At 36.3% G+C, this 13,288-nt stretch overlaps 1 protein-coding gene across 3 annotated transcripts in view; it reads left to right on the forward strand.

Annotated features, from left to right (window-relative positions):
- ZDHHC15 (zinc finger DHHC-type palmitoyltransferase 15) overlaps nucleotides 1-13,288 on the forward strand; it is a 143,192-nt gene that overhangs the window by 109,039 nt on the left and 20,865 nt on the right. The window contains exon 11 of one of the 3 annotated variants that reach the window (XM_043897173.1): nucleotides 1,234-1,312. The exons of the other annotated variants lie outside the window; for them this stretch is intronic. Within the exon in view, the coding sequence (XP_043753108.1) occupies nucleotides 1,234-1,280 (47 nt within the window). The 3' untranslated portion in view covers nucleotides 1,281-1,312. The remainder of the gene's footprint in view (nucleotides 1-1,233; nucleotides 1,313-13,288) is intronic. 3 annotated transcript variants of the gene reach the window in all.

A 13,288-nucleotide genomic window follows, 5' to 3' on the forward strand; every position in this document is an offset into this window, starting at 1 on the left:
CTCCAAAATCACAGCAGATGGTGACTCCAGCCATGAAATTTAAAGATGCTTGCTCCTCTGAAGTAAAGCTATGACCAATCTAGATAGCATATTAAAAAGCAGAGACATTACTTTGCTGACAAAGGTCCGTTTATCAAAGCTATAGTTTTTTCAGTCATGTATGGATGTGAGAGTTGGACTATAAAGAAAGCTGAGTGCTGAAGAATCGCTGCTTTTGAACTGTGGTGTTGGAGAAGACTCTTGAGAGTCCCTTGGACTGCAAGGAAATCCAACCAGTCAATCCTAAAGGAAATCAGTCCTGAATATTCATTGGAAGTATTGATGCTGAAGCGAAGCTCCAATACTTTGGCCACCTGATGCAAAGAACTGACTCATTGGAAAAGACCCTGATGCTGGGGAAGATTGAGGGCAGGAGGAGAAGGGGAGGACAGAGGATGAAATGGTTGGATGGCATCACCAACTCGATAGACATGAGTTTGAGCAAGCTCCGGGAGTTGGTGATGGACAGGGAGGCCTGGCGTCCATGGGGTGGCAAAGAGTTGGACACAACTGAGTGACTGAACTGAACTTGCTCCTCAATAGGCTGGGGATTGGAAACAAGACATCTCTACTGTAAATGATGTTGCTTGTTGATTCCAAAGCCTCTTATTTTCTAGATATATCATTCCTTTTTAAAAACACACCAACACCTAAAGTGCTGTAACAGCTATCTCAATTTATGTCCAGTGGAATAACAAAACAGAGTAATTTTGTTAGTAGCAAGACTGAAATATTCCCTTAAAGCCTAATTATGTTTAGCTGTCATCACAGCTAGTTAAGTCAAATACTAGCCACTATTATAGATCAGATAATGCTGACAAATAAAATAATCTTAGTGCATAGTACAGCAGGCTGACTACTCTTTTTTGTTGTTGTTGTTTTTTTATTTTTTATTTTTATTGGAGCATAGTTGCTTTACAATGTTAGTTTCTGCTATACAGAAAAATGAATCAGCTATATGCATGCCTATATCGCCTATTTTTTTTTTTTAATTTTTTTATTAGTTGGAGGCTAATTACTTCACAACATTTCAGGCTGGTTGCAAGTGCTTCAGTAGATAGCACATCAGTCTTTAGATATTTGCAGATGTCTGCTGCCTCCAGGGATTGCCTGAGAAGGAAGTATGCCAATGAATGAATACCCAGCCATACAAGAGAAAGGACATTTGTTTACCTTCACTTTTCAACCTTACAGATTATCCAGAAGGATCATCATCTCTTGCCGTGGAAACAGAAACATAGCAGCTTTTACATCTCCTGCATCTCTCAAACAGGTCAGTGTTCTGAGGGAGGCACACAGAGAAATACCTGGACTGCTAAGACGCAGTCTGGGGAGCTGAACTAGAAAAGGAGTAAGTTCTTACCAGGTAAACAAGATGTTAAATTCTTTTGTCTTTTATTATGCACATAAGCAGAAGTTCTATACATATTTTCCCTGTGTAGTGTACTGAAAAAGATGCTCTTAACTCCCTGCAAACTCACACTATTCACTTTGCCTAAAAGACCCCAAGGTATTCAGAAACAGTCAAACATCTCGTTTGGATTTTTTCCTTCTTGTCCTGCTGCATTTCAGGTCTCTGAAATGAAAAAGATTACAAATAGGTTTTTTTTTTTTTTTTTTGCCTGACTCCATTATGTCAGTTAACAACCTACTCTTACCCATAAACAAGCAAAAAGCACAATCCCTACACTCCCACTCTCCCAAAATGTTATTAATTTGTTCATCAGTGGTAGGCAGCCTTACACATGGGATTCTCTTTGACCTAATGAAAAGCTAAACAGCCTTCCCTTTGCAACATTCACAGGTAAATAAACTCAGTGTAATTTAGTATCAAAAGAAAATTTTTAGTAAAAAAAATACCGTGGAGCTTGAAACTGATCTAATAACCCTCTAATTCTATTCCCATGAAAAATCTGGCAATTATTCAGAGGCCATCAATCTGTTGGCTCTCAGGTCTTCACTTCTTTACCTTAAAGAACCCTGCTGTGAACCTGTGTGCTATATAAGATTTTCTATATGCCAGTCACTTTGCTATGTACCTGACATATGTTATCTCATTTAATGCTCACATCAACTCTTTGAGGTGAATGTTATTATCCCCATTTTAATGAGAAACCTGAAGTCCAAAGAAGTTAAACCACCTATCTAGCTACTATGTAAATAACCTAACATTGCGACTGAGGTCTGTCTGACTTCAAATTATGCCCTTTCTACTATAGTACTACATTTAAACACCTGATTTGCTATATTTACTGTGCACCCTCACTTATAATTAAAGGTTTAAAAGAGGAAAGAATTAAATCTATCTTCTTATCCAAAGTCCTAATGAAATGTTTGACACTTGTATGATACTAGTACTTAGATTTCACTTATCCATGGTGTTTATCTCCCTCATTTTCTTATTTTAGCATTTTACTATGGGTATTCTTTGACATACTAATAGATGTTAACAGGAAAAAGTTATTTGGTGAAATAAATTTAGGAAACCATTCATCCATATTAGAGAGTTATCTTTACCATAGGACTTATGCAAATAAGTTTTGTCACTCTCCAAGAGGGGATTGTAGTAGCCCCCTGAAGTTACTTGACTGAACTTTATTTTCTTATATGCACATCATGGAACTTTGTCTTTAGTGCAGTACTTGTCAAGACCGATAATATGCTAAGGAATTTTGTGAATCCCCAAAAGTGGAATGAGTTTTTTCAAAATTTATATGACCATGCCCTTTTTTTTTGTAATATCTCGGGTAAATATGAAGCCATAAAATACATTTTTGATATGATTCTCTAGGTAAGCAATGCTTTTCCCATTGCACCCTGTTCAAATAAATTAACTGATCAATTTTGTGGGAACAACAGAGTCATGTTCTAATAATAATAGAAAAGTGTTTGGGAACACGAGAAGGCAGAATGGTACAATCATTTCAAAGTTTATCAAGATATTAAGAATTACACATAATCACTACAGTGATGTTTGTGAAAGCTCCAAATGGAAAACAACTTGAATGTCTATCAATAGGAGAATGGTTGAATAAGTTATGTATTTCTAAATTATTAAATATTTTATATGTTTTTCTTGTTTTTCTTTTGAAAAGTTTTAAAAATTAAAGTATAAAGGTTAAAGTGAGTACCTCTCTATTTACAACTTATGATTAACAAATGCTAGTATATTTTTTTCATTTTTCTCAAATTTTTATACATAAAAAAGAAATTATTGCCATAATTTTTTGCACACAAAAACACTGATTCTCAGTGATATTTTCTTTGAAATGAAAAGTCAAATTTGGAGAAACATTTGCAAAATATGTAACACAGAAATTTTTTTGTAACACACACAATTTATCATCCTCAATTTACAAAGATCTTACAAATCAGTAAGAGAAGGAACAACACAACAGTTAGAAATTCTGCAAAGGTTGAGAACAATCAACAAAATAAAAGTTAAAAAAACATGAAAATTACTCAACTTGAGTAGAAAGAAATGCAAATTAAAATAGCCCTAGATATTAATTTTTGTCTACTAAAGAAGCCAATTTTTTTTAAGAAGCCAATTTTTATAATGTTGGTAAGAATAGGTGCTGATGATGTAAGTTTAAATTCACAGATAATTTTTTGAGGGCAAAATATATAGCATATGTAAGAACCTTAAATATTTCATGTAATTTTATCTGATAACTACATTTTAGAAATGTATTTTAATTTTAATGAAGTCATCAGAGATATGCATGTCTATTCATCATCAATTTATTATAATACCAGAAAATTGAAAACAAAATTAAATATCTAACAATAGAGGAATGGTGAAATAAATTACCAAATCATTATGGTGAACTATATGTACTGTTAAAAGTAATTATTTTGAAGAATAATTCATAAGATTATGTAGAAAAGCTGTATGAGTGCAGTTTAATTCTGAAAAGTTTACTGAGATATAGTTCACATACCATGTAATTTGACCACATACAGTGTACAATTCAGTGGTTTTTTGGATATTCATAGTCATATAACCATCTCCACAATCAATTTTAGAACATTTTCATTGCCTACAAAAGAAACCCCATACTCATTACCAGTGATTCCCCATGCCTCCACTCCCACTTCTAGGAAACCACTAATCTATTTTCTATCTCTATAGATTTGCCTACTCTGGACATTCCATATAATCCTTGATTCCATGGAATCATACAATATGTGATCTTTTGGAAGAAAACGTGTAAATCAAATATTTGATAGGAGATTTGTATGCAGAATACATCAATATAAAGAGCTCTTACAATTCTATGGTAAAAAGATGATACATATTTTAATGAGCAAGGGATTTGAATAGACATTTCTCCACATACAAGTGACCAATAAGCACATGAAAAGATGCTTAACATCATTAAGGAATTATTCCTATTAAGGAATGCAAGTCAAAACAACAGGATACCATTTAATAGTCACTAGAATGGCTATTGTCATTGTTGTTCAGTCGCTAAGTCATATCTGACGCTTTTGCAACTCCATGGACCATACCCCACCAGGCTTCTCCATCCATGGGATTTCCTGGTAGTAAAGAATCCACTTGCCAATGCATTAAATACAGGTTCAACTTCTGGGTCAGGAAGCTCACCTGGAGAAGGAAATGGCAACCTAGTCCAGTATTCTTGCCTCGGCAATCCCATGGACAGAGAAGCCTGGTAGGCCACAGTCCATGGGGTTGCAAAAGACTTAGTGACTAAACAACAACAACAGAGGATGGCTATAATCCAGAAGACAGATAATAACAAGTGTTGGTGAGGATTCGGAGAAACTGGAACCTTCATACACTTCTGGTGGCAGTACAGAATGATACAGTCACTTTGGAAAACAGCTTGGAAGTCCTTTAGTATGTTAAGCATAAAATTACCATTATTGTTGTTCAGTTGCCAAATCATGTCCAACTCTTTTTGACCCCATGGACCGCAGCACACCAGGCCTTTCTGTCCCTCACCATCTCCCAGAGTTTGCCCAAGTTCATGTCCATTGTTCCTGTCTAAAATTACCATATGCCCTAGCAATTCCACTTCTTTGTATATAACCAACAAAAGTGAAAATCATATGTCCAAAAAAAACTCCTGCATGAATGCTCACAGCAGCACTATTCATAATACCCCAAAAATGGAAACAACACTAATATCCATCTACTGATGAATAGATAAACAAGATGCAGCATATCTGTACAATGGAATGCCATTTGGCAACCAAAGAAATGCATGCTACAACATGGGATGGACCTTGAAAATATTATAGAATAGTATTTTTAATTTAAAATTTTTAAGTATTAAAATATATCTATATATATAGGGAAACACTGAAAGGAATTATACCAAAATATAAGTAAAAACAAACTTTTTACATGGGTTACTTCCTTCTCTTTCAAGTCTTAACACTTCAACCTCTCTCTCGGCAATATTCTTTTCACCCTAACATCATTGCTTTAGCCAGCAAAAATCTAAACTCCAGATCCAATCCAGCCATCTGCCTTCTCCATTTCTATATTCAGGCTGCTGAGAACTACTACAAAAATAATACAACTGGTTATAAATACTCACTGCAACTGATTAGAAATGACACAACTGAGACTACACATTTGTGACCTTCAACCTAAACTGATATGGTAAATTTTCACTGTTTACCAGTAGTTCTTTCCTTTGTTAACCACAACTTCATATAGTCTCTCTTATCACTGTCATTCCACATCATAGGAAAGTCCTAACACATGAAATAGGGCTAAGAAAGGAAATAAAAGTCACTCTAATTGGAAAAGAAGTAAAATTATCTCTATTTGCAGATGTCATGATTGTGTACATAAAGAATCTACAGAAACTCCTAGAACTAATGAGTAAGTTTATCAAGTTCACAGCACACAAGATTAATGGACAAACATCTATTATATTCCTATATACTAGCATTGCACAATTGGGAAACCAAAATCAAAAGCACAATACCATTCACAATAACTCCAAAAAAAGTAAATAACTAGATATATATCTAACAAATCATACATAATATCTATATGCTGAAACTTATAAAACATTGATGAAGAAGCCATGGAAGACCTAAATAAATAGAGACACATACTATGCTTATGGGTCAGAAGATTCAGTATAATTAATATGTCAATACCCCCAAAACTGATAGACATTTAATATAATCCTAATTAAGATTTTAATTTTAATTAAAGTTTTTTGTATAGATAGACAAGCTAACACTAAAATTTATATGTAAAGTAAGGGAACTAGAATAGCCAAAACAATTCTGAAAAAAGTACAAAATTGAAGGACTCAAACTTCCGATTTTAAGACATACTATGATGCTATAGTAGTCAAGACAGTGTGATATTAACCAAAGGAACAGACCTATGAACCAATGGAATAGAATAAAAAACAAACTACATAGACAGACACATAAAGATGCTCAACTGATTTTTACACAAAAAAGCAATGGTGATTCAGTGGAGAACATATAGTCTTCAACAAACAGTGATAGACTAATTGGACATACCTACACCTACAGCTCACAACATGTACAAAATTTAATTCAAAATGATCATAGACCTAAATGCAAAACTGTAAAAATCTCAGAAGAAAATGTAGGAGAAAATATTTATTACTTTGAGTTAAGCAAATAGTTCTTAGATATGACATCAAAAGTACTATACATGAAAGAAAAAAATTACAAGTTGGACTTCAACAAAATTAAAAATGTATTCTCTGAGAAAAATCATTGTTAAGAGAATAAAAAGACAGGCCACTGACTGAGAGAAAATATTGCAAAACACATGTCTGATAAAGGATTTGTATCTAGATTACATTAAATGATCTAAAATCTCAAAAGTAAGAAAAAAACACAATAAAATAATAAGCAAAAGGTTTGAATGGATATTTAACCAAAAGTAGAAATAAGCATAAGAAAAAATGCTTAAAGGGGTGGCAAAAATGACAGAGTAGGAACACCCTGATCTCATCTCTGATGGACACAGCAAAATTACAACTACTTATAGAGTAGCTATCTCTGAGAATGAGCTGAAGATTAATAGAAAAGTTTTCCCACAGCTAAAGACATAAAGAAGGAACCACAATGAGACGTGTGGGAGGGGCAGAGGCAGTATAGTCAGGACCTACACCTTCAGGTGAGTGACCCACAAAGGGGAGGAATATAACAATCATAGAAATTTGCCCCAAGGAGCAAGGGATCTGATTCCCAAGTCAGTCTCCCCAGCCTGGGGATCCTATACTGGCAAGATGAGCTCACAGAACATCTAACATTGAAAACTACCAGGACTTAAGGTGAAAGAGCTGGAAAGCTATAGGAAATAGACCTTGCTCTTAAAAGGCACACAAAAAATCCCACATACCCAAAGTCCCAGGATAGAAGCAGTAGTTTGAAAGGAGCCTGGGTCAGACCCACTTGCTGATCTTGGAGAGACTCCTGGAGAGACAGAGGGCAACTGCTACTCACCCTGGGGAATGGAGACAGTGGTGGCAGCAATTTGGAATACCTCATTCTGATAACACCAACACTGGGAAGCATTATTTTGGAACTCTTCTACCAGCCTGTTTGCACGGGGGACTCAGCCTCACCCAAAAACAGGTTGGCACCAGCACCAAGTACCCTCAAGTCACACAAACAATCACAGGGATATCTAACTCCACCTACCAGTAGGCTAGCAGCAGCTCCAACCCCCCTGGGCCACAGAACCAACTATGTGGGAAGCCTACCCCACATTTCAGTATGCCCACAGCCACTACACAAGGCATGGCCTCATAGCTAACCATACCAGGATCAAGACCTACCCACGAGCACACCCGCAGTATTTAGCCCTGACACAAGAGAATGGCACATGCAGCCCACATAGGAGGCACCCCTAGAACATATAGCACTGGTGACCTGAGGGGAGCACGCTGCTGGGCTCCATAGGACGTCTCCTATATAAGGTCACTTCTCCAAGATTAAGAAACATAACCAGCCTACCAAATACATAGAAATAAAAACAGCAAATTAGGCAAAATGAAGTGACAGAAGGATTTGTTCCAAAGGAACAAGATAAAACCCAAGAAGAAGAGCTAAATGAAATGAAGATAAGCAAACTACCTGATAAAGAGTTCAAAGTAATCATCATAAAGATGTTCAACAAATTCATGAGATGAATGGGTTAACACAGTGAAAATTTCAACAAAGGGTTAGAAAATATAAAGGAGAATCCAATACATTCAAAGAATATAATAACTTGAATTAAAAAAAAAAAAACACTAGAAGGAGCCAATGATATATTAGATGACACAGTGGAATGGATCAGCAATCTGGATGACACGTAGTAGAAATCACACAAGCTGAAGGGGAAAAAGAAAAAAGAACTTTAAAAAAGGAGAGAAATTGTTTAAGAGACTTCTGAGACAACATCAACATACTACATTTTCATTATGTGGGTCACAGAAAGAAGAGATAAAGGGTTAGAGAACATATTTGAAGAAATAATTCTTGAAAACTTCCCTAACTTGGGAAAGGAAACAGACAACCAGATCCAGAAAGCACAGAGCATCCCAAATGAAATGAATACAAAGAGGTTCACACCAAGACACATTATATTTAAAGGGAAAAATTAAAACAAGAATCTTAAAAGCAGCAAGGGAAAAGCAATGTGCTATAATACAAGGGAACTCACATAAAGCTATCGTCTGACTTTTCAGAAGAAACTCTGCAGGCCAAAAGGGATTGGCACAATATATTCAAAGTGATGAAAGGAAAAAAGTTACAACCAAGACTGCTCTACCCTACAGAGGTCTCATTCAGATTTAAACAAGTGATAATTTTGCAGACAAGCAGAAGTAGAAAGAGTTCAGCACCACCAAACCAGGTTAGGAAGAAATGTTAAAGGCATTCCTCTAAGCAAAAAAAGGAGTGAGGGGACACATGCATGTCTATAACCAATTCATGTTGATGTATGGTAAAAATGATCACAATATTCCACAATATGTAAGGCAAATGCTAACAAGTATGAAAGGGGAAATTAACACTAACACAATAATAGTGGGAGACTTTAATACCCCACTCACACCTATGGATAGATCAACTAAACAGAAAATTAGCAAGGAAACACAAACTTTAAAAGATACAATGGACCAGTTACACCTGATTGATATCTATATGACTTTCACCCCAAAACAATGAATTTCACCTTTTTCTTGAGAGCACACGGAAGCTTCTCCAGAATTGATCACACCCTGGGCCATAAATCTCTCCTTGGTAAATTTTAAAAAAAAATGAAATCATTCCAAGCATCTTTTCTGATCACAATGTGGTAAGATTAGATGTCAACTACAGGGAAAAAAACTGTTAAAAATACAAACATATGGAGGCTAAACAATATGCTTCTGAATAGTCAACAATTCACAGAAGAAATCAAAAAAGAAATCAAAATATGCATAGAAACAAATGAAAATGAGAGCACAACAACCCAAAACCTATGGATTCAGTAAAAGCAGTGCTAAGGGGAAGGTTCATAGCAATACAAGCTTACCTCAAGAAACAAGAGAAAAATCAAATAAATAACCTAACTCTACACCTAAAGCAACTAGGAAAAAAAGAAATGAAGCACCCCAGGGTTAGTAGAAGGAAAGAAATCTTAAAAATTAGGGCAGAAATAAATGCAAAAGAAACAAAGGAGACCATAGCAAAAATCAACAAAGCTAAAGGCTGCTTCTTTGAGAAGATAAATAAAATAGGCAAACCATTAGCCAGACTCAACAAGAAAAAAAGGAGTAGAATCAAATCAAAAAATTAGAAATGAAAATGGAGAAATCACAACAGACAACACACAAATACAAAGGATCATAAGAGAATACTATCAGCAACTATATGCCAATAAAATGGGCAACTTGGAAGAAATAGACAAATTCTTAGAAAAGTATAACTTTCCAAAACTGAACCAGGAAGAAATAGAAAATCTTAACAGACACAGCACAAGCACAGAAATAGAAACTGTAATCAGAAATATTACAACAAACAAAAGCCCAGGACCAGACGGCTTCACAGCTGAATTCTACCAAAAATTTAGAGAAGAGCTAACACCTATCCTACTCAAACTCTTCCAGAAAATTGCAGAGAAAGGTGAACTTCCAAACTCATTCTATGAGGCCACCATCACCCTAATTCCAAAACCAGAAAGATGCCACAAAAAAAGGGAACTGCGGGCCAATATCACTGATGCAAAAATCCTTAACAAAATTCTAGCAAACAGAATCCAACCACATATTAAAAAGATCATACATCATGACCAAGTGGGCTTTATCCCAGGGATGCAAGGATTCTTCAATATTCACAAATCAATCAACGTGATACACCACATTAACAAACTGAAAGATAAAAACCATATGATTATCTCAATGCTGCTGCTGCTGCTAAGTCACTTCAGTCATGTCCGACTCATGTGTGACCCCATAGACGGCAGCCCACCAGGCTCCTCTGCCCCTGGAATTCTCCAGGCAAGAACACTGGAGTGGGTTGCCATTTCCTTCTCCAATGCATGAATGCATGCTGAGTTGCTTCAGTCGTGTCCAACTCTGTACCACACTATGGACAGCAGCCCCCCAGGCTCCTCTGTCCATGGGACTCTCCAGGCAAGAATACTGGAGTTGGTTGCCATTTCCTTCTCCAAATTATCTCAATAGATGCAGAGAATGCCTTTGACAAAATTCAACATCCATTTATGATAAAAACCCCCAGAAAGCAGGAATAAAGGGAACATGCCTCAACATAATAAAAGCCATATATGATAAACCCACAGGAGACATCATCCTCAGTGGTGAAAAATTGAAAGCATTTCCCCTAAAGTCAGCAACAAGACAAGGGTGTTCACTCTCACCACTACTATTTAACATAGTTTTGGAAGTTTTAGCCACAGCAATCAGAGCAGAAAAAGAAATAAAAGGAATCCAGATAGGAAAAGAAGAGGTAAAACTCTCACTGTTTGCAGATGACATGATCCTCTACATAGAAAACCCTAAAGACGCCACCAGAAAATAACTAGAGCTAATCAGTGAATATAGTAAAGTTGCAGGATATAAAATCAACACACAGAAATCCCTTGCATTCCTATACACTGAGAAAACAGAAAGAGAAATTAAGGAAACAATTCCATTCACCATTGCAATGAAAAGAATAAAATACTTAGAAATAAATCTACCTAAAGAAACAACATACCTATATATAGAAAACTATAAAACACTGATGAAAGAAGGATGACACAGATAGATGGAGAAATATACCATGTTCATGGATTGGAAGAATCAACATTGTGAAAATGAGTATACTACCCAAAGGAATCTATAGATTCAATGCAAGCCCTATCAAGCTACCAACGGTATTCTTCACAGAACTAGAACAAATAATTTCACAATTTGTATGGAAATACAAAAAAAAACTCGAATAGCCAAAACAATCTTGAGAAAGAAGAAGGGAACTGGAGGAATCAACCTGCCTGACTTCAGGCTCTACTAAAAGCCACAGTCATCAAAACAGTATGGTACTGGCACAAAGACAGAAACACAGATCAATGGAACAAAATAGAAAGCCCAGAGATAAATCCACGCACCTATGGACACCTTATCTTTGACAAAGGAGGCAAGAATATACAGTGGAAAAAAGACAACCTCTTTAACAAGTGGTGCTGGGAAAAGTGGTCAACCACTTGTAAAAGAATGAAACGAGAACACTTTCTAACACCATACACAAAAATAAACTCAAAATGAATTAAAAATCTAAATGAAGACCAGAAACTATAAAACTCCTAGAGGAGAACATAGGCAAAACACTCTCCGACATAAATCACAGCAAGATCCTCTATGACCCACCTCCCAGAATAATGGAAATAAAAGCAAAAATAAACAAATGGGACCTAATGAAACTTAAAAGCTTTTGCACAACAAGGGAAACTATAAGCAAGGTGAAAAGACAGCCTTCAGAATGGGAGAAAATAATAGCAAATGAAGAAACAGACAAAGGATTAATCTCAAAAATATACAAGCAACTCCTGCAGCTCAATTCCAGAAAATTAAATGACCCAATCAAAAAATGGGCCAAAGAACTAAACAGACATTTCTCCAAAGAGAACATACAGATGGCTAACAAACACATGAAAAGATGCTCAACATCACTCATTGTGAGAGAAATGCAAATCAAAACCACAATGAGGTACCATTACACGCCAGTCAGAATGGCTGCTATCCAAAAGTCTGCAAGCAATAAATGCTGGAGAGGGTATGGAGAAAAGGGAACCCTCTTACACTGTTGGTGGGAATGCAAACTAGTACAGCCACTATGGAGAACAGTGTGGAGATTCCTTAGCAACTGGCAATAGAACTGCCATATGACCCAGCAATCCCTCTGCTGGGCATACATACCAAGGAAACCAGAATTGAAAGAGACACGTGTACCCCAGTATTCATCGCAGCACTGTTTACAATAGGCAGGACATGGAAGCAACCTAGATGTCCATCAGCAGATGAATGGATAAAAAAGCAGTGGTACATATACACAATGGAATATTACTCAGCCATTAAAAAGAATGCATTTGAATCAGTTCTAATGAGGTGGATGAAACTGGAGCCTATTATACAGCGTGAAGTAAGCCGGAAAGAAAAACACCAATACAGTATACTAATGCATATATATGGAATTTAGAAAGATGGTAACGATGACCCTATATACGAGACTGCAAAAGAGACACAGATGTAAAGAACAGACTTTTGGACTCTATGGGAGAAGGCGAGGGTGGTATGGTCTGGGAGAAGAGTATCAAAACATGTATATTATCAAGTGTGATACAGATCGCCAGTCCAGGTTGGATGCAAGAGACAAATTCTCGGGGCTGGTGCACTGGGATGACCCAGAGGAATGGGATGGGGAGGGAGGTGGGGAGGCGGTTCAGGATGGGGAACACATGTAAATCCATGGCTGATTCATGTCAATGTATGGCAGAAACCACTACAATATTGTAAAGTAATTAGCCTCCAACTAATAAAAATAAATGGGAAAAAAATAAAAAGAGGAAGAACAACAAAAAAGATTGCTGGGAGAAATATCAACAACCTCAGATATGCAGATGACACCACTCTAATGGCAGAAAGTAAAGAGGCACTAAAGAGCCCCTTGATGAGGATAAAAGAGGAGAGTGAAAAGACTGGCTTAAAACTCAACATTCAAAAAACTAAGATCATGGCATTTGGTC

The sequence above is a fragment of the Cervus elaphus genome, chromosome X (assembly GCF_910594005.1).
Source record: "Cervus elaphus chromosome X, mCerEla1.1, whole genome shotgun sequence".
Classification (NCBI taxonomy): Eukaryota; Metazoa; Chordata; class Mammalia; order Artiodactyla; family Cervidae; genus Cervus; species Cervus elaphus.